This window comes from Rhinoraja longicauda, chromosome 4 (genome assembly GCF_053455715.1).
Source record: "Rhinoraja longicauda isolate Sanriku21f chromosome 4, sRhiLon1.1, whole genome shotgun sequence".
NCBI classification, from domain to species: domain Eukaryota; kingdom Metazoa; phylum Chordata; class Chondrichthyes; order Rajiformes; family Arhynchobatidae; genus Rhinoraja; species Rhinoraja longicauda.
Window position 1 is genome coordinate 82,571,754 of NC_135956.1, and position 22,292 is coordinate 82,594,045.

Here is a 22,292-nt window from a genome sequence, read left to right on the forward strand (position 1 = left end):
AGCTTACCTTCGTACCTCATCTTTTCTCCCCGTATTGCCTTTTTAGTTATCTTCTGTTGGTCTTTAAAAGAGTCTCAATCCTCTGGCTTCCCACTCTTATTTGCTATGTTATTACTTCTATTTTATTTGTATGCTGTCCTTGACTTCCCTTGTCAGCCACGGGTGCCTCTTACTCCCCTTAGACTCTTTGGGATAACTTCTACATTGTCCCAGGAATACCTGCCATTGCTGTTCCACCGTCTTCCCTGCTAGGGCCTCCTTCCAGTCAAATCTGGGCAGCTCCTGCCTCATGCCTCTGTAATCCCCTTTGCTATACTGTAATACTGACACTTCCGATTTTCCCTTCTCCCTCTCAATTTGTGGAGTAAAACATCATATTATGATCACTGTCTCCTAATGGCTCTTTTACCTTGAGTCCCCTTATCAGATCAGGTTCATTACACAACACTAAATCCAGAATTGCCTTCTCCCTGGTAGGTTCCAGTACAAGCTGTTCTACGAATCCATCTCGGTGGTACAAGCTTTTCTAAGAATCCATCTCGGCACAAACTGCTCTCAGAATCCATGTAATACTGCTCACATATTCAACATCGCAAATCTCTAATCCACAATTCAAGTTAAATGTAATTCCAATTTAACCAAATTACCTCAGACCTATGCAAAATAATCTGGATAACTTAAACACTGTTAGGGGATGTGCACTTATTAATAAAAGCAATTTTGCACATACATGCAAAATGGGCCCAGAGGTTCACCAAATATTGGAAATTATCCGACTGGGTTGACTTTTCCTGCTGTGGCCATTTAGGAATATTAATAGTATTGTGCCATTTAGGAATATTAATAATATCTTTTACAACATATCAGATTTTTCTTAAAAGAACTAAAACATTAGTGTATCTTTGGCAGAACATTCATAAAAATCACATAAATGGCTAAAGTGGTGTTTAGATTATCGTGGAAAAACTATTGGTTGAAATTAATAACAAGTTATGTGCAATACAGGTTGTCAATACTCCATGGCCAGTTGAGGGTTATTACCTGTCATAATTTATATTATTTTACAAGTAGAGAATACAAAGTTAAATTAAATCCTATTCCAAACAACAAAAAAAATCAATGGATACATTTCTGGAAGTTGTAATCCCTAATGGCGTTCTGTTAAGGCTATTATTAATTTGCAAACTATCCAAGAACTGTCAGAATAAAATGAAATTGCTAAAAGTTCTAGATCTATCCAAAAAATGGTACCTCAATAAATAAAAGGTCCTTTCTTTGGATGAAGCTCCTCTTGAAATTATCAGACTGGGTTGACTTTTCCTGCTGTGGCCATTTAGGAATATTAATAGTATAATTATTCCTCCTTGTATAACAACCTTAGAAACCCAGAAAAGGGAACTGAAACTGAGAAACTCCCTCTTTCTGATTTTTCTGATTCAGCTATATTTTTGTTTCAACCTTATCATCGAAACTTTTTAATAGCAAAAGAATATAATTAAGGCACAAAGCTTGACATGAGACATACTCATTCAAATTAAATTTCTAAGGAGATAAGCAGGACATTTTGTAGTGTTGTTATTCTGTCGATATTATAGCAAAAAAATAACACAATGTCAATGGCATGTTTAAAGTTCATTAATATAATTCATCATGCCAATGCAGCACTAAGTCAGCACGTGCAAGTACTATGATAACCAGACAAAACTTAGAAAATAGAAATAATAAGTTACAGATGAAGATTAATGAGGGGGGATCATATAGAAACATGTAAAATTCTTAAGGGGTTGGAGAGGCAAGATGCGGGAAGATTGTTCCCGATGTTGGGGAAGTCCAGAACCAGGGGTCACAGCTTAAGGATAAGGGGGAAGTCTTTTAGGACCGAGATGAGAAAACATTTCTTCACACAGAGAGTGGTGAGTCTGTGGAATTCTCTGCCACAGAAGGTAGTTGAGGCCAGTTCATTGGCTATATTTAAGAGGGAGTTAGATGTGGCCCTTGTGGCTAAAGGGATCAGGGGGTATGGAGTGAAGGCAGGTACAGGTTACTAAGCTGGATGATCAGCCATGATCATATTGAATGGCGGTGCAGGCTCGAAGGGCCGAATGGCCTACTCCTGCACCTATTTTCTATGTTTCTATGTTTCAATGCTTGATCACGAAGCAAGCTCCTGCAAACACGAAGAAACAAGAATAGCCTCCTGTATCAGTTCTGTCCTCGTTGAGGCTTTGATTGATCTGTATCACAACTCCATTTACAAACTTGGTCTTCAAATCAATTTAGAAATATAGAAAAAAGCAGGCAAAGGGCATTAACCTTTCCCAACATCCAACAAAATCACTGCAGGATCTTATTCCATCTCCTTCTCCGTCCCTTTTGCATCAAGAAATCTAATTCCTTCTTGAAAATATTGAATGACTTGACCTTCACTGCCTTCTGTTACAGAGAATTTCACAAGTTCACCAAATTGTTGAAAACAATTCTCCTGATTTTAATTCTAAATGATCTAGCCAGTATCCCGAGGTAGTGAGCCTCAGTTATGGACATCCCAGCCACCTAGAACATCGTCTCTGCGTCTGCTCTGTCTAGTCCTGTTAGAATTATATTAGTTTCTAAGAGATCCCATCTCATTCTTCTCCTACCCAACCTAATCTGTCATCGAACATCAATGCTGCCATTTCAGAAATCAGCCGACTAAATCTTTATTGCACTTTTCCCCTTCCAAGAACAATTCTTCAGAAAAAGAGATCTGAACCATGCACAATATTTCATATGGGGTCTTACCAAGATCCCATGCAGCTACAGAAAGACATCCTTGCTGCACTCTTGTATAATTCAGAAGAAGAGAAGAAATCAGAATAACCTTTATTATCATCCTAAAAAACAAGTCTTTTGGACAAAATTCCGTTACCCACAGTCCAACAATAAGAGCAATAAAAATAAGCAATAACACACACAATCACAAACCAATACAAAACGAAAAAAAGAAACATCCATCACAGTGAGTCTCCTCCAGTCACCTCCTCACTGTGATGGAAGGCCAGAATGTCATTTCTTCTCCCCTGCCGTCTGGCTGTTGAAGTTGCCACGTCGGGGTGGTCAGGGCGGTCGTGGATCCCAACATTGAAGCCGCGCCGGACGGTGAAAGGTCCGCAGCGGGCCGACCCAAGCCCCGCAATTCGGGGCGGGCGAAAACGCTGCCGCTGCCTGAGCTCCTGCTGTCGCCCCCCACCCAGGGGCCTGGGAGCTTCCGATAACCCCGTGGCCGAAGGCTCCGGAGCCTCCAAAGGCGAGTTGCAGCCGCACTCGCAGAGCCACCGCAGCCTCCGAAGGCAGCCAGCTCCGCAGGTGGTAAGTCCGGTCCGCGGGCTCTGCGAACCAGAGTCTAGGTGGTCCCAGCTGGAGGCCGCCAGCTCCAGGTGTTTGGCCGATGGTAGGCCGCAGCGGGAACGGAGACACGACCCAGAAAAAAAGGTCGGGTCTCCGTTTGGAAGAGACAATTTTACAGTTTCTCCCCCCCCCCCCAAACATAGTACACAACCACAAAAAACACTACATCACATCTAAACACTACAATTAAGACAAAAAAACACAAGACAAACGGACTTATTCTTACTTAGTTTAGTTTTAGTTTAGAGATATAGCGGGGAAACAGGCCCTTCGGCCCACTCAGTCCATGCCGGCCATCGAACAGAGTGCATATTCTGCCTGCCAGCTTGTCTCCTCGTTGAATCTTCCAGCCAAAGAATCTCACATTAATTCAGGTCAAAGTTTTATGATTCCACTTCAAAAGGTAAGGTGGAAAGATGTATTTTTTAGACATACATATTATATAAATTGCATACTTGGTGTTGCCAGGCAGGGAATTTATATCATATTTATATAATGTAATAAAAAGGAACTGCAGATAATTGCAGATAGTCACACAATGCTGGAGTAATTCAGCAGGTCAGGCAGCATCTCTTCAGAAAATGGATAGGTGACGTTTCAGGTCAGGACACTTTTTTCAGACATTATTTTTTATATATTATATATCTATATAGATCCTTGAACAATCTCAGGTTGTCTTACTGTCTTCACCAGTCAGTTAATGTAACATTTAATCACTGGGAATTTAGACAAAAGTGGTAAGCCAATTTGTGAATGCATAGCGTGCAGAAGCAGCAATAAGGCAATGAAAGAACTGTCCCAATCGTCCTTGGACAGAGACAGAGAAGAGTCTTTGGCCAATGTTAAGGGCAGACGAAGCCTCGAATTAATGTCTCTTCAGAAAACCTGATACCTGGTGAACTGTGATCGCAACACCTAAATGTCACTGCAAAGAGATTATACAAATACATTTGATTCAAACCTTCAATGCCATCATGTGACATGAACCCAAAGCTAACAAAATCACCAGAACAGAAGTTTTGTTGCAAAGGTATTCCCTCAATTAATTCAAGTATTGGGATTGTAATAGATTAGTCATAGTTTTGTTAACTTATACATTTTGGTCCAACATAAATATAAATCTAAAAGTTTTTCTTTTATTCTTACGAATTGCTTTCGCAGTGCTTTTGTCTTCCTCCTGGTTGAAGTCTTTGATTTCTTGTTATTCGTTCTGTGACGCTGCCAAAATGTGAACAGAGTTGAGACAGGAGATTTAAAAAATCTTATTTTGATGATTATTAATCTTAGTTCAAAACACACATTTATAAGCATAGACAATGTAAATGCATTCTTAAATGTACTTATCTTCAGAAAAAATTGTACATTCCCAGTTCAAATTCAACTGAGATAATTAAACCTTTGAGATTACAACCTGCTGATAAATAACATTTATTCATCCTTTTTTTTTGTTTCCGGGTGGTGTTAAACTATTTTAGGGAAATAATGTATCTGCAAAAGCAAGAGGAATGTTTTAAGACAATAATTATTTTCCTGACTAGTAAATAATATGCATTAATAAGATTAGTGAAAACAAAATTTAAACAAAGAAGTGATGCTACAAACTAAGACTGCCAAAGTTATTATTTTAACTGTATAACTTCTCCAAAACAGTGGGCAGCACAGTGGTGCAGCTAGTAGAGCCACTCCAGTCTCATTGTGTCAGAGACCTAGTTCAATCCCAACACATGTGCTGTCTGTATGGAGTTTCTTCCTGTGACCATATGGGTTGGCTCCAAGTGCTCCATTTTCCTTCCACACCCCAAAGATGTGCAGGTTGTTGGTTAATTGTGTGGGAGAATCTGGGGAAAGCTGATGAGAATTGGGGGGAGAATTTTTTATTTTTTTTAAGTGATTAATATAGGATTAGTACAAATGGGTGTTTGGCCTGGATTGATTGGGCTGAATGACCTCTTTCTGTGCTGTATAACTTGACCACAGCACTTTAGGCCACGACCATTCAATAGACAATAGACAATAGACAATAGGTGCAGGAGTAGGCCATTCAGCCCTTCGAGCCAGCACCGCCATTCAATGCGATCATGGCTGATCACTCTCAATCAGTACCCCGTTCCTGCCTTCTCCCCATACCCCCTCACTCCGCTATCCTTAAGAGCTCTATCCAGCTCTCTCTTGAAAGCATCCAACGAACTGGCCTCCACTGCCTTCTGAGGCAGAGAATTCCACACCTTCACCACCCTCTGACTGAAAAAGTTCTTCCTCATCTCCGTTCTAAATGGCCTACCCCTTATTCTTAAACTGTGGCCCCTTGTTCTGGACTCCCCCAACATTGGGAACATGTTATCTGCCTCTAATGTGTCCAATCCCCTAATTATCTTATATGTTTCAATAAGATCCCCCCTCATCCTTCTAAATTCCAGTGTATACAAGCCCAATCGCTCCGGCCTTTCAACATACGACAGTCCCGCCATTCCGGGAATTAACCTTGTGAACCTACGCTGCACGCCCTCCATAGCAAGAAAGTGAAAATAGGCTGCTAGGTCTGTAAAAGGATTGAAACCCTGAAATTATTATTTTCTTCTGCACATTGGTCCTCTTAGAAAGGGAAGCAATGCTTTCAAGTCAAGTCAAGTTTATTTGTCACATACACATAAATGTGCAGTGATTTATGTACACATTGTCCTATTGTTCGAGGATCCGGGTCATTCGACCAAGTCTCCATTGAAAGTTTCTCTGAAAGGTCAGGATCTGACGGTATCTCCATATCTGGGCTACGCTCCGAGCACTTCCAATGCATACTCACAGGTCGTGTGATGTGGATGGTGGTTGCATGGCATTTAATACATAGGATAATAGAAAAGCGTTTGGAAGTAAATAGACCTGAACAGACAATTTTCTGAGAAATACCACGAATGGCTTGATTTCTGCAATTATACTTGAACTTAAGCAATGCTGAAAAGAATTCTGAAGTATAAGCTTAAACATAAAAACATGACACAGCGTTGTCATAACTCGATTATGTGCCAAGGTGTGATGACAATTTTGCAATTATAATCAGCTGCCATAAGTACATTATGATCTAGAACATGGCTTCAGTCAGCAACCCAGAAGAAAGTGAATAGTGATCATATGCAGATTTCAAATTGTCCTATCCCTCGACATTGAGGCTCCAAATTGTGGGATCGAATTTAGGTACGCAAAGAGGAAAAAAATAGTTAAGACAAATGTGGGTCCCTTGAAGACAGAAGCATGTGAATTTATTATGGGGAACAAGGAAATGGCAGACAAGTTGAACAGGTACTTTAGATCTGTCTTCACTAAGGAAGACACAAACAATCTCCCAGATGTACTAGTGGCCAGAGGTCCTAGGGTGATGGAGGAAATGAAGGGAATTCACATTAGGCAGGAAATGGTGTTGGGTAAACTGATGGGACTGAAGGCCGATAAATCCCCAGGGCCTGATGGTCTGCATCCCAGGGTACTCAAGGAGGTGGCTCTAGAAATCATGGATGCATTGGTGATCATTTTCCAATGTTCTATAGATTCAGGATCAGTTCCTGTGGATTGAAGGGTAGCTAATGTTATCCCACTTTTTAAGAAAGGAGGGAGAGAGAAAACAGGAAATTATAGACCAGTTAGTCTGACCATTATAGATCAGTTACCCTTCCCTGGTGGGGAAGATGCTGGAGTTAATTATAAAAGAAGAAATAGCAGAACATTGATAGCAGTAATAGGATCATTCCAAGTCTGCATGGATTTACAAAGGGGAAATCATGCTTGACTGATCTTCGGGAATTTTTTGAGGATATAACTAGGAAAATGGACACGGGAGAGCCAGTGGATGGAATGGTACCTGGACTTTCAGAAAGCCTTTGATAAGGGATTAACGGGGCCCTTTCAGAATGGCAGGCAGTGACTAGTGGGGTACTGCAAGGCTCGGTGCTGGGACCATAGCTATTTACAATATACATTAATGACTTAGATGAAGGGATTAAAAGTAACTTTTGCAAATTTGCAGATGACACAAAGCTGGGTGGCAGTGTGAACTGCGAAGAGGATGCTTTGAGGATGCAGGGTGACTTAGACAGGTTGTGTGAGTGGGCAGATGCATGGCAGATGCAGTTTAATGTGGATAAATGTGAGGTTATCCACTTTGGTGGCAAGAACAGGAAGACAGATTATTATTTGAATGGTGTCAATTTAGGAAAAGTGGAAGTACAACGAGATCTGGGTGTCCTTGTTCATCAGTCACTGAAAGTAAGCATGCAGTTACAGCAGGCAGTGAAGAAAGCTAAAGGCATGTTAACAAGAGGAGTTGAGTATAGAAGCAAAGAGGTCCTTCTGCAGTTGTACAGGGCCATAGTGAGACCACATAGTAGGCCATTTAGAACAGAGATGAGGAAAAACTTTTTCAGTCAGAGAGTTGTGAATCTGTGGAATTCTCTGTCTCAGAAGGCAGTGGAGGCGAATTCTCTGAATGCATTCAAGAGAGAGCTAGATAGAGCTCTTAAGGATAGTGGAGTCAGGAGGTATGGGGAGAAGGCAGGAACGGGGTACTGATTGAGAATGATCAACCATGATTACATTGAATGGCGGTGCTGGTTCGAAGGGCCGAATGGCCTCCTCCTGCACCTATTGTCTATTGTGAATCTATGGAATTCTCTGCCTCAGAAGGCAGTGGAGACCAATTCTCTGGATGCTTTCAAGAGCGAGTTAGATAGAGCTCTAAAAGATAGCGGAGTCAAGGGATATGGGGAGAAGGCAGAAATGGGATACTGATTGTGGATGATCAGCCATGATCACGGTGAATGGCGGTGCTGGTTCGAAGGGCCGAACAGCCTACTCCTGCACCTATTGTCTATTGCAGGGGTATAAATAGGCAGGCGCTTTGTTCTTTGAAAGTAGGGTTTTACAAGGCACCTTGTATGGCATGACAAACTACACTTGGGCCAGGGGTGGCAGACTAAAGTGCTGTTATGAAACAAGAGTGTTGACCCGCACTTTCATGCTCCCCTCTTCAAATTATCCGAATTCTCCCTTTACTGCTTTGGAATTTGAACTTGGGGTTAGGATGCAAAACTAATGATCAGCACAAGAAGGAACCAAAAGGAGCTTATAATTATTAAGTGAGTAACACAATGTACTGATATGGAGATAAATCAAATAGTTACCATCATTAAAATCAGATACAATACATAGCTTCAATATCAAATAGAAATAAGTAATTTCAGTGCTGAAGTACAAAACAGAACATTGTGTGTTAACAGTGCAGAGAGCAGTGGGCATTCATTGTCATGCAATTTTAGGAGGGATTTAGTTTATTCTGCAAATATTAAAAATTATTAAGAGGGTTCTGAATATTTGGATTTAAAATTTTAAGAATAGCTTGTTTTCTTTGTAAAAAGAAAGAAATCAGATATCAGTCATGTTTGTAGTTTCAAGATTATGAAGGGAATTCGTATTCCCAAGGAGAGCAAGGAATCTCCAGGATGTGTCTGCAAAATGTTAAAATTTCTGAAGAACCTTCTTCTTCATAAAAGTAATAAGAATAAAGGGAAACAGTGAAATTAAAATATAAACTATGGAATAAAGAAAAAACTGTGGAATAAAAAGAATCAAATCATGCTTGCATTTCTCCAGAATAGTTTCTATATGATTTACAGTTTGAGTGCCACAATTGTGAAGTAAGCAAATGTTTGCATTACATTATGCACTAGAAAATGATCAAGGAGGAGTCAGTGTTGTTTAATTGCCGTATGTACCATAATGAAACAATGAAGGTATTTATTCACAAAATGCTGGAGTTACTCAGCAGGTCAGGCAACATCTCAGGAGAGAAGGAATGGGTGACGTTTCGGGTCGAGACCCTTCTTCAGTCTGAAGAAGGGTCTCGACCCGAAACGTCACCCATTCCTTCTCTCCTGAGATGCTGCCTGACCTGCTGAGTTACTCCAGCATTTTGTGAATAAATACCTTCGATTTGTACCAGCATCTGCAGTTATTTTCTTATACTATATAATGAAACAATGAAATTATTTCTTGCAGCTGCATAACAGCTCTGCAAAGAGTACTCGATAGATAACGTAATAAACAAATAAAGTTCAACAAATAAAAACCTAATAGAGTGCAAAACAAAACCCCAAAGTCCCTAGCACAACCCGGACAGTTTGTAGTTTGCTTGGAATTTGTAGTGTTCAACAGCCTGATGGTTGTTGGAAGAAGCTCTTCCAGAATGGAGATCAAGGCTTTCAGACTTCCATACCTTATAGGAGCGAAATGAGAGCATGACCGGGGTAATTATACTGTCTGCATTTTTGATGTATCGCCTTCATTGGTGGGGAGATCAGTACTCATGATGGACTGGGCAAGTGTCCACCACTTTTTATAATCTCCCTTGTTCCTGAACGTTCAAGTTGCCGAACCAGTCAGTGATGTGACCAGTCAATATGCCTTTTACCGTACACTTGCAAAGTATTTGTCAACATACTGAATCTCCTCAATCTTCTAATGCAGTAGAGGCATTGATGGGCTTTCTTTATGTTTGCATCAATGTGATGGGTCCAGGACAGATCTTCAAAGATATGCACACCCAAGAACTTAAAGTTGTTGACTCTCTCCACTACTGACCCATCGATGAAGACAGGTTTGTGGATTCGCAGTCTTCCTCTTCTACAGTCAATAATCAGCTCGTTGGTCTTAATGACATTGAAACAAAGTTGTTGTTCTAGCATAATTCAAACAGGTGATTGATCGACCTCCTAACACGTTAGAGGCAGGAATGTTGGGGGGAGTCCAGAACCAGGGGCCACAGTTTAAGAATAAGGGGCAGGCCATTTAGAACGGAGATGAGGAAAAACTTTTTCACTCAGAGAGTTGTAAATCTGTGGAATTCGCTGCCTTAGAAGGCAGTGGAGGCCAAGTCTCTGAATGCATTCAAGAGAGAGCTAGATAGAGCTCTTAAGGATAGCGGAGTCAGGGGTAATGGGGAGAAGGCAGGAACGGGGTACTGATTGAGAATGATTAGCCATGATCACATTGAATGGTGGTGCTGGCTCGAAGGGCCGAATGGCCTACTCCTGCACCTATTGTCTAATACTCTGACTCATCAATATCCATAATTTGTCCTATAATGGCGGCAAATTTAAAAGATGGAGCTGGAACTGTCCAGCTGGTCATGGATATAGAGCGTGGAGAGCAGAAAAATGAACACATCACATTGCAGATGCTTAGAGGAGGAAGTGTTGCCAATTCATACCAACTATGTTCAGTTCATGAGGAAGTCGAGGATTCAGTTGCAAAAGATGCACAGAGACCCAGTTGAGACCCAGAGATCCACTGAGCTTGGCAACACGTTTGGAAGGGATGATGGTCTTGAATGCCGAGCTGTAGTCGATGAACAACGACACGTGTTTTTATTGCCCAAGTAGTCCAGTGCAGAAAGGCAGTGTCATTGTATCCTCAGTTGATCTATTGTGGTGGTCGGCAAATTGTAGAGGGTCCAGGTTCTTGCGAAGATACAAATTGATATGCGTCATGACCAACTTCTCAAAGCACTTCATCACTATGGATGTTAGCGACTACGGTCAATAATCATTTGAGGCATGTCACCTTACCTTTCTTGAGCACCAGTATTATTGATGCCCATTTAAAGCAGATGGGAACCTCAGTAATGAGAAGTTGAGGTTGTCAGCAAAAAAATTCCAGCCAGTTTGTCCCCATGGGTTTTGAAAACATAAGCTCATAGTTCATAATGGCGGTTATGGCGGTACGGTGGCGCAGCGGTAGAGTTGCTGCCTTACAGGTTCGATCCTAACTGCGGGCGTCGTCTGTATGGAGTTTGTACGTTCTCCCCGTGACCTGCATGGGTTTTCTCCGAGATCTTCGGTTTCCTCCCACACTCCAAAGACGTACAAGTATGTAGGTTAATTGGCTGGGCAAATGTAAAAATTGTCCCTAGTGGGTGTAGGATAGTGTTAGTTTGCAGGGATCGCTGGGCGGCGCGGACCCGGTGGGCCGAAGGGCCTGTTTCTGCGCTTTATCTCTAAATCTAAATCTAGAATTACTTGCTTTTTTTCTTCAAATAATGTAATTACTCATTAAAACACAACTGATCTATCAAATGGAAGCTTGGTTGAGAGAGATACATTCCTCAGTTCTACATTAGGTTGTCACCCATCGATATCTAGTTTCAGATCCTTAGGAACATTAACCACAAGGATTCTTTCAGAAAATTGGGTAAGCAGGGCGTAACATTATCTAGCAGCTATTTGTCAGAAGAACAAAAAGATCATAAAGTTAACTTGTTATGTTATCCGGTCCTCCACTGAGATTTGAGCTCTCAGATTTCCAATTCAGAAATCATAGTAAATGGTCATACAATTGGAGATACTTTCTTAGAGAGCTAGCTGGTAGATGTATTGCAAAAAAGGTTTGGTTGTATTAAATGGTCACTAAAAAAAGAACCAAGAAAAAACACAAAACTGCTGGAGTAACTCAGTCAGGTAGTATCTGTGGAGGACATGGAGTTTTGGGTCAGGACCCTTCAGACATTGCGGGGGATGTGGGGGGGGGGGGGGAGAGAAGGGAAGGAAAAAAAGCTGGTGGAGAGGAGGTACAAGACAAAGCCTAGCAGATAATAAGTGGATACAGGTGAGGGGGGGGGGGGGGGGTTGATAGGCAGACGGTTGGACACAGCACAGAGGTAAAAAAAGTACAAAGTGTGAGACAAAAGGATTGTGAAGCTCGAGAAAAGAATGTAAGGGGAAGTGGGGTTGTGCAATCATTGAGAGCCCAGATTTGGCATACATTGTGGGGGTGGGGAGAAAAAAAAGTGGAGGTTGTTACCTTAAACTGGAGAATTCAATGTTCACATAATTGGTTTGTCATCTACTCAAACAGTTTGTGTGTTGCCCCTCCCTGGCAATGGAGGCAGCCCAGGACAGAAAGGTCAATACAGGAATGGGAAGAGTTAAAATGGTTGCAAAATATCCATATTCAAATCTTAATGTAGATATTTACAAAATATCTATAATTAAAAAGTAAAGTTTTATTAATTTATACTGATGCTCGAGTAAAACAATAATATTTTTTACAAAACCAAATCTTACCAACATACCTTTTGATTTCTACAACGACAGTTTAAAGCACTTTCAGTTTTCCTGGATAATGCCATTATTTCCTGAGCAAACTCAAAATTAACTTGCTTCGTAATATGAACAATAGAGCACGTCAAATGATGAACTGAATTAATTTCCTGGAATGAAAAGCAATATTTTTAGAATACTGATTTAACTATTCATAATATATACATGGGTTACTTAACTATTGAGTGCTGTAAAAAACAGTGTTTGTCAGGAATTATTATATAGCTGAGAGTTCTGGTATTATGAACACAAATGGTGTCTTGGTCCATTCTGACCTCATTCTTCCAGAAATTGACTTGATTGTATCCCATGAATGCATCTAACCATTTCTGAAGTAAACGTGGGTGGCCTATCTCAATTCCTATGAACTGCAGTCGGAGTCTACAGAAATTGGACCCTTTAAAGCACTTGCTTTAAACTTGCACTTGCTTTAAAATGTGTGACATCATCATGTTATTTATTTTGACTCTACCATGTTCTCTCAGCAATATCTATCCGTCCAGAAAAAGTCCAGTGCCAAAACAGAGAGCCAAAAGTTAAATATTCTTGGCTCTCCCATTTCTCTTGTGATTTAGAAGTAGGAGAACTCCTACTTGACTCCCATTTGACTCTCCTGAGATGCTGCCTGACCTGCTGAGTTACTCCAGCATTTTGTGAATATGCCCATTTGACTCTTTGAGCCTCCTCTGTCATTCATCAAAATCTCAGCAGATCATCCAGCTCAGTTGCATTTTGCTGCACTGTCCCCATTTCCTACAATTTTCTTATTAGCCAGAAATCTTCATTTTGAATGAACTCAATAACCGATCTTCCACAACCCTTGAGGGTGGAGAATTCGATACGATGCAATAGGTCTTTATTCATCCCCCGGAGGGAAATTCCAAAGATACATCACCCTTTGAGTGAAGAAATGTCATTCACCTCATTCCCAATTTCAGTTCATTTTAGCCCTAAGGCATCTATCTGCTCCTTTTCTCTGGTTCAGAATCCAACAGGCAGAGAAATCTTCTTCCCTGCATTAGGCATTTACGACAGGCATTGATAATACTCAAATAATCAATAAATATGCCACCCATTTTAAATCCAATGTGCAATATCCTGAACTTACTGTGTTTTGTTTTAATTCAGCTATGATCAACATGTCCTGAAAAAGTGTCCTTTATAAGGTTGACAGTTTCCTTCATTATACACGAATGCGAGTTTCTAGAATCCTTGCACCAAAGGTTTCAAGTCCAGATCCTATGCATGTTGTGTCTAATTAATGATGAGAACATGAGTGTGCGCATCATTGATAATACAGGTGATTTGACCAAAATGTTTTCATTTTACATACTAGATATTCTTTAAGTACCAAATTCTGGACTTCCAGCGATCTTCAGATTAATGGTTTAGTTTTAAAACCAAAACTACGAGCAGAAACTGCCCATTCCAGTCCTCAGGCTTATGCATCCATTTAAAAAAATGAGACTCAAATAATCACATTCTCAATATAGACAATAGGTGCAGGAGTAGGCCATTCGGCCCATCGAGCCAGCACCACCATTCAATGTGATCATGGCTGATCATTCTTAATCAGTACCCTGTTCCTGCCTTCTCCCCATACCCACTATCCTTAAGAGCTCTATCTAGCTCTCTTTTGAATGCATTCAGAGAATTGGCCTCCACTGCCTTCTGAGGCAGAGAATTCCACAGATTTACAACTCTCTGATTGAAAAAGTCTTTCCTCATCTCCGTTCTAAATGGCCTCCCCCATATTCTTAAACTGTGGCCCCTGGTTCTGGACTCCCCCAACATTGGGAACATGTTTCCTGCATTGTTACATTGCATTGTAATCATTGTTACAGCATTATTTTAATGAAGGAGCACCTGCAATACAGGCGGGAAGAAGGGAGTGTGGAAACAGAGTATTCCATGATATAGTATCCAAAATATATGGGCCCCAGTATTTACGAGGCAGGTGAAGGTGATGAAACTCAGCTGCCACCTGAAGAGTAATTCAGGATGGGGAATAAACGTTGGCCTGGCCAGCAATGTCAAAACCCCCAAAATAAAATAGATGGGATGCAATGTTCTATATCATATATCATATATATACAGCCGGAAACAGGCCTTTTCGGCCCACCAAGTCCGTGCCGCCCAGTGATCCCCGCACATTAACACTATCCTACACCCACTAGGGACAATTTTTACATTTACCCAGCCAATTAACCTACATACTGTGACTTCGTCAAATGGTATCAGAAGACATTAAACAGTAAAATACTCTGTTTTTGTGCCATCACACCCAGTTGCAGAAGATTGAGGAGATTTGCTATGTGGACAAATACACTATTGAACTTCTACAGCTGTACGGTAGACAACACACGACTGGTTGCATCACAGCCCGGGGTTTGGCAACTTGAGCACCTTGGAATGAAGGAGACTACGGAGAGTGCTACATGTTGACCTCCCCACTATCAAAGGGATCGATGCAAGGTGTTGCCTCAAAAAGGCAGCCAGTATCAAAGACTCACCACCCTGGTCACATTCTCATTTCTCTGCTATCATCAGAAAGGTGGTGCAGGAGCCTGCAGTGCAAACTGTGACCACCAGGTTCAAGAACAGTTTCTTCTCAGCAAGCAGCAGGTTCGTGAATACTACACAAACACGAACCTCAGCAATTATGATCTTATTTGCGCTGTGTCTTTGGTTGCACTATGGATTCCAGTTGTTGCACCATTATGGTTACCTAGTAATATTGTAATTTATTTATTTATTGTATTTAGATTATTATATATTATTTGCATACAACTAAACTGCAGCAAGAAATAGTTTCATTGTTCTGTCATGGAGAAGCAGCGTTTAGTTTTTATGCCCCACGTATATGGAACAAACTCCCAGAAAACTGCAGGTCTGCTGCAACTCTCAGTTCTTTTAAATCTCAGAAGGCAGTGGAGGCCAATTCTCTGAATGCATTCAAGAGAGAGCTAGATAGAGCTCTTAAGGATAGCGGAGTCAGGGGGTATGGGGAGAAGGCAGGAACGAGGTACTGATTGAGAATGATCAGCCATGATCACATTGAATGGCGGTGCTGGCTCGAAGGGCCGAATGGCCTACTCCTGCACTGGTTGTCTATTGTCTATAAGACTCAAGGCTTTTCTGTTTGACGCGGCCTTTTATTAAATCAAATAATTATTCATTTCTTACACTGCACTGTACCTTTAATTCTTGTATTTTAAACCCGTCTTATTTTATTTTAGCTATTTATTTTTATTTTCTATTCTCTTTAATGACTGTTTTTAACTGCTCTTTGATGTTTTACATAAAGCACTTTGAATTGCCTTGTTGCTGAAATGTGCTATATAAACTATATAAATAAATCTGTCATTAATACAAATTTCACTTAAACATTTACCTCCTATTAATCTACCTCCACACCATCCAATTGTTTCTATCAAGACCCATTCTAGAGCATCACATCTTTCCATTCCTGCTAGATACTACAAATGCTGATCATTTCCACGATAACCAGCCTTGTATTATCACCTAAACATTATTAACAAAAGTCACTAATCCCCCTTCACACTGCTCCTTCCGAGTATTTCATTGCAATTCCTTTCTTCTGAGTGGGAGTTTGTGACCAGAGTGGTGCACCAGGGATCGGTGCTGGGGCCTCTTATTTCATATGCACATGTGAATATCCAAGGCTGGGGAATGGGGTTAGGACAATGGACAATAGACAATAGGTGCAGGAGGAGGCCATTCGGCCCTTCAAGCCAGCACCACCATTCAATGTGATCATGGCTGATCGTTCACAATCAGTACCCCGTTCCTGCCATCTCCCCATACCCCCTGACTCCACTATCCTTGAGAGCTCTATCTAACTCTCTCTTGAAAGCATCCAGAGAATCGGCCCTCACTGCCTTCTGAAGCAGAGAATTCCACAGATTTACAACTCTGAGTGAAAAAGTTTTTGCTCGTCACCGTTCTAAATGGCCTACCCCTTATTCATAGAGTCATAGAGTCCTACAGCACAGAAAGAGGCCCTTCGGCCCATCGTGTCCATGCCGCCCGTTACCAAACACAGTCTAATTTTAATCCCATTTTCCCGCATTTGGACCGTAGCCCTGAATGTTGTAGCATTTCAAGTGCCCATCCAAATGCCTCTTAAACGTTGTGAGTGTTCCCGCAGTTTTATTCTTAAACTGTGGCCCCTGGTTCTGGAGGGAGAGATAGATTAGCCATGATTGAATGGCAGAGTAGATGATGGGCCGAATGGCCTAATTCTACTCCCATGACCTTAATCTAATAGCACATGATGATGACCACACAGCAACTAGTCACAATTTTTGTTTAAACTGTATGTGGATTTGTTATTGAACAGTTTTTTTGAAAAAGGGTAGGATTCATAATATTAAGAATTCTGCTAGCATTAGGCCATATTTTATCCAACTCACACCAGTTAGACTATCTTTCTTACTTTTTCAGATTGCAGTGACCAAGGGCACAAAAAAAAGCCATGGTTATTTATTTCTGCGAAGATCCATTATGAAACAGATTTAACAATCACACAGCAGAAAAAGGACTTAAAATAGTCTTACCATCCCATTGGGGCAGAGAGAATGTTTTGACTTCTGTGGATTTCTGCCACTGCTATTATAACCCTTGGAATCCAAACATGTAAACTAAAGACAAGACAAACATTCAGTGCACAATGTTCTAACATTTTCAACATCTTTAATATATTAATTACATTTCTTTATTCCTTACCAAATGCTGAAAATCATAAAATATGATGTACTGGAAATCTCTCATTACTTCTGCCATATTTAAGTTTTTGTCCTTACACTCGAGTGCAATATTTGGAAACAGAAGAATCATCAGGGAAGTTCGAGCAAGGAGACACCTAAAGAAAACTGAATTACAGTAAACAGAACTCAAAATGTGAACTGAATTGTTACCCCAATAAAAGATCAGGACCTTAACGATTTGAAAACATTTCACTGTGCTGATGCTATTTATTACGCTAAAGAAAAATGACACCATGAGCCAGCCCACCATAACAATGACAACAATATTATGAAGATTAAATAAATTGTCTTTCCAGATCTAGCATATCCAGCTTGTAATAACTTTTGTGGAGAAAGTCTGAGGAAGGGTCTCGACCCGAAACGTCACCCATTCCTTCTCTCCTGAGATGCTGCCTGACCTGCTGAGTTACTCCAGCATTTTGTGAAATAATACCTTTGATTTGTACCAGCATCTGCAGTTATCTTCTTACACTTTGTGGAGAAGTAGAACAGTTAGTCTGTAAATAATCCTTAATCTATGAAGATAATGACTTGACCACATTTCCTTTTCATTCTGTCTGATTTTGGCCAACAAGTATGCGATGATAATAATAGGGTTATCTGCCTCATGGGCTGGCAAATTATTGAAAATAGATTAATGATTATTAATTAACTTGCATAGTGGCAAAACAAAGAGTTAAACTACTTTAAACTCAACAATTGCCAGAGGACAGAATAATAAAGCCTACTTTGATCACCAGAGTAGCAAACATCTTCAGAGGAACCATATTCTTATGGAATGTCAGATATATCAATGGATTCATTTTACTACTTAATGAGATCAAAAGTATCCATCACTTGTGACACAGATTTTGCAGGTAAATGGCAGTGGTATGTATCCATTTACATGACAGCAAGTCTAAGACTGAGTACATCCGTAATCAAAAGCCAGAGTCTTGAAATTCCCAAAATGAAACCAGATACTGTTATTGATCAAGAGGCAGCACAATTTAATGGAGTTCAAAAGCAGAGATGAATTTTGCTGAGACCACCTGGCATTTATTCAAAGGAAGAGGAAAATAATTGACATATCTTGTGTTGGTCCGGTTTCAGTGGGGATCCAAGACTGTGAAGGACAATTTTGTTTTAAAATTACATTCAAAACAATTTTCCCTTCAAAAATACCTTCAAGGGTATTTGTATACATTTTGGTTTTACCATGTAGATATTATAGCAGTGTTTATACATAGTCCCTACGTTTCAGAGCACCAAAATGTTTGGGACACATGGCTTCACAGGTGTTTGTAATTGCTCAGGTGTGTTAGAACTCAGCACCTAGTCTTTCCTCCAGTCTTTCCATCACCTTTGGAAACTTTTATTGCTGTTCATCAATATAAGCACCAAAGAAGCCATGATGAGACTGAGAAACAAGAATAAAACTGTTAGAGACATCAGCCAAACCTTAGGCTTACCAAAATCAACAGTTTGAAACATCATTAAGAAGAAAGAGAGCACTGGTGAGCTTACTAATCGCTAAGGGACTGGCAGGCCAAGGAAGATCTCCACAGCTGATGACAGAAGAATTCTCTCTATAATAAAGAAAAATCCCCAAACACCTGTCCGACAGATCAGAAACACTCTTCGGGAGTCAGGTGTGTATTTGTCAATGACCACTGTCTGCAGAAGACTTCATGAACAGAAATACAGAGGCTACACTGGAAGATGCAAACCACTGGTTAGCCACAAAAATAGATGGCCGGGTTACAGTTTGCCAAGAAGTACTTAAAAGAGCAACCACAGTTCTGGAAAAAGGTCTTGTGAACAGATGAGACAAAGATTAACTTATATCAGAGTGATGGCAAGAGCAAAGTATGGAGGAGAGAAAGAACTGCCCAAGATCCAAAGCATACCACCTCATCTGTGAAGCATGGTGTTATGGCCTGGGCATGTATGGCTGCTGAAGGTACTGGCTCACTTATCTTCATTGATGACACAACTGTTGATGGTAGTAGCATAATGAATTCTGAAGTGTATAGACACATCCTATCTGCTCAAGTTCAAACAAATGCCTCAAAACTCATTGGCCAGCAGTTCATTCTACAGCAAGACAATGATCCTAAACATACTGCAAAAGCAACAAAGGAGTTTTTCAAACCTAAAAAATGGTCCATTCTTGAGTGGCCAAGTCAATCACCCGATCTGAAACTTAATTGAGCATGCCTTTTATATGCTGAAGAGAAAACTGAAGGGGACTAGCCCCCCAAAAAAGCATAAGCTAAAGATGGCTGCAATACAGGTCTGGCAGAGCATCACCAGAGAAGACACCCAGCAACTGGTGATGTCCATGAATCGCAAACTTCAAGCAGTCATTGCATGCAAAGGATATGCCACAAAATACTAAACATGACTACTTTCATTTACATGACATCGCTGTGTCCCAAACATTTTGGTGCCCTGAAATGAGGGGACTATGTATAAACACTATGTATAAAGACCAAAACGTATAAAAATGGTCTTTATTAAAATCTGACAATGTGCACTTTAACCACGTGATTTTTTTTCTATTGCAAATCTCAAATTGTGGAGTATAGAGGCAAATAAATAAATGATGGGTCTCAAACATTATGGAGGGCACTGTAGGTTTACAGGGCCTATTCCGGCCCTTTCAATTAATCAACTCCTGTCACCAGGGCGTGGATTTTCTTGCCCCAGTATATTTTCAATTCTACATCGAAAGCTACAACTATAATCTGCTTCAATCGACCAATGCTTTCTCGATCGTATAAAAACAAACCCTGCCGCCATCCCCCACAAAATACACATTTCCGGCAAAAGATAAAATCCAAACAAAAATAAAACAACCTACAACAGCATTAAACTTACAATTTTGCAACGACATAGTGCCTAAACAGAGATACTAGTTGAGTCATCGTATTTATTTGGAAGTGATACTTGAAATAATCTATCATTCATGTAATCCACACTTCATAGTTTCAGCGCTATTATTTTTTTTGGTTAAGGAAACCTCAAATAGGCAATTTCTTGTTTTTCCTCTTTCACACTCAGCATGTGTATTTCAATCTGGAAATTAAAGGTGGTATATAAATTAACCCAACTCAACCTCCCACTGTGCTTTACTTTACTTTACTGCCAAATTGGAAATGCTCACCTCCCTACTTTCACTTAATTGGCTTCAGATCCAGGAAGGAGTTGAGTAAATATAATCCTTTCTTGTAATCACAGTCAACAAACAAGTTATTAATGTAGCAGAACCAGTCAATGGAAGGTATCACAAAATGCTGGAGTAACTCAGCAGGTCAGGCAGCATCTAGGAGAGAGGGAATGGGTGGCGTTTCGGGTCGAGACCCTTCTTCAGACTTGAAGTCAGACTTCAGATTTGTGCCAGTTATTTTCCTAGCAGACCCAGCAGTGTGTCCTTCCAACTTAACGGCTCGGGTTTCCACAGATCGATCACCTGCTCAATAGTCAATATATTTGTCACATACACATAAATGTGCAGTGGAAATGAAGGGCTTTCTCCTGCTGTACTTCAGTCGGGGAACTGGCTTCATTGGCGTTGCAGCTTCTGTTGTGGGCTGGTGTCGGGCAAGCCAAGGCTGGTGTCGGGCAAGGCTGGTGCTGGGCAAGCCAAGGCTGGTGTCGGGCAAGGCTGGTGCCGGGCAAGACAAGGCTGGTGCCGGGCAAGCCAAGGCTGGTGCCGGGCAAGGCTGGTGCCGGGCAAGGCTGGTGTCGGGCAAGGCTGGTGCCGGGCAAGCCAAGGCTGGTGCCGGGCAAGGCTGGTGCCGGGCAAGGCTGGTGTCGGGCAAGCCAAGGCTGGTGTCGGGCAAGGCTGGTGCCGGGCAAGGCTGGTGTCGGGCAAGGCTGGTGTCGGGCAAGGCTGGTGCCGGGCAAGCCAAGGCTGGTGCCGGGCAAGGCTGGTGCTGGGCAAGGCTGGTGTCGGGCAAGGCTGGTGCCGGGCAAGGCTGGTGCCGGACAAGGCTGGTGTCAGGCAAGCCAAGGCTGGTGCCGGGCAAGCCAAGGCTGGTGCCGGGCAAGCCAAGGCTGGTGCCGGGCAAGCCAAGGCTGGTGCCGGGCAAGCCAAGGCTGGTGCCGGGCAAGCCAAGGCTGGTGCCGGGCAAGCCAAGGCTGGTGCCGGGCAAGCCAAGGCTGGTGCCCTTTCCCTGAGGGGAGGGGAGGGGAGGGAATTCAGAGAAGGACGAAGCTTCCTGACTGGTTTCCACTTTCCATAAATCCCGGTGCCATCTGAAGAAGACTCGACCCGTGTACGTGGGTCGGACCAAACTCAAACCTGTGTGATGTGGTCGGACGAAGCCACGGAGTTGCACAGACAGCGGCTGCCGCGCCCTCCAGCCTGGTCAGGTGCCTCTGGACATCGGCTTGACCACTGGCCCTGGACTCACCCCCCCCCCCCCCCTCCCTCCCCTTCCCATCCTCCCCTGCGAGTGACCCGGGGGAAGCCCAACTCCTGTGGGAGCGGACTCCAGTAGATCCAGTAGGTGCTTGCTGCCTTGCCTTCCCCTGTGTGAGTGGGCGAAGTAGTCCTTTAGTTGCCACTAAAACCTTGTCCGTCGCAGCCCCGCGTCCACTTACCATTTGTCATCTTAGTCGGGGTAGTCTGCAAACGCGGCGGGGAGCGCTCATGGCGAGAGTATTTGCAAGCGCCTCCCTCCCCGGCAATGCGAGTTGTTGAGTTGCCTACACGCCAGCCAACCAACCAACCAAACACCCACGGGGCTTTCACTTTCAACTCTCGGCTCTGGGCGGCGCGCAACGCACTCACACACAGTGTGCACGTACATGTCCACGTCCACACGCAACATCTGCACAGTACAAGCCCTTCGGCCCACAATGCCTCATATGATGCCCGGACCCACGACTCACTCTTGTCCACCTGCACGACCCTTGTCCACCTGCACGACCCTTGTCCACCTGCACGACCCTTGTCCACCTGCACGACCCTTGTCCACCTGCACGA

The 22,292-nt window shown here is 42.1% G+C and overlaps 1 protein-coding gene across 2 annotated transcripts in view; it reads right to left on the reverse strand.

Annotated features, from left to right (window-relative positions):
- LOC144592924 (uncharacterized) overlaps nucleotides 1-21,978 on the reverse strand; it is a 41,220-nt gene extending 19,242 nt beyond the window's left edge. Inside the window, exons 1-5 of one of the 2 annotated variants that reach the window (XM_078398195.1) lie at nucleotides 21,908-21,978; nucleotides 17,277-17,422; nucleotides 17,108-17,191; nucleotides 12,500-12,637; nucleotides 4,534-4,605 (exon numbers count right to left, since the gene is read on the reverse strand). In XM_078398195.1, the coding sequence (XP_078254321.1) occupies nucleotides 4,534-4,605; nucleotides 12,500-12,637; nucleotides 17,108-17,191; nucleotides 17,277-17,422; nucleotides 21,908-21,917 (450 nt within the window). In that variant the 5' untranslated portion in view covers nucleotides 21,918-21,978. Of the gene's footprint in view, nucleotides 1-3,724; nucleotides 4,606-12,499; nucleotides 12,638-17,107; nucleotides 17,192-17,276; nucleotides 17,423-21,907 lie in introns of those variants that run through there. The other variant, XM_078398194.1, reaches the window with a different exon arrangement.
- Between the last annotated feature and the right edge of the window lie 314 nt (nucleotides 21,979-22,292).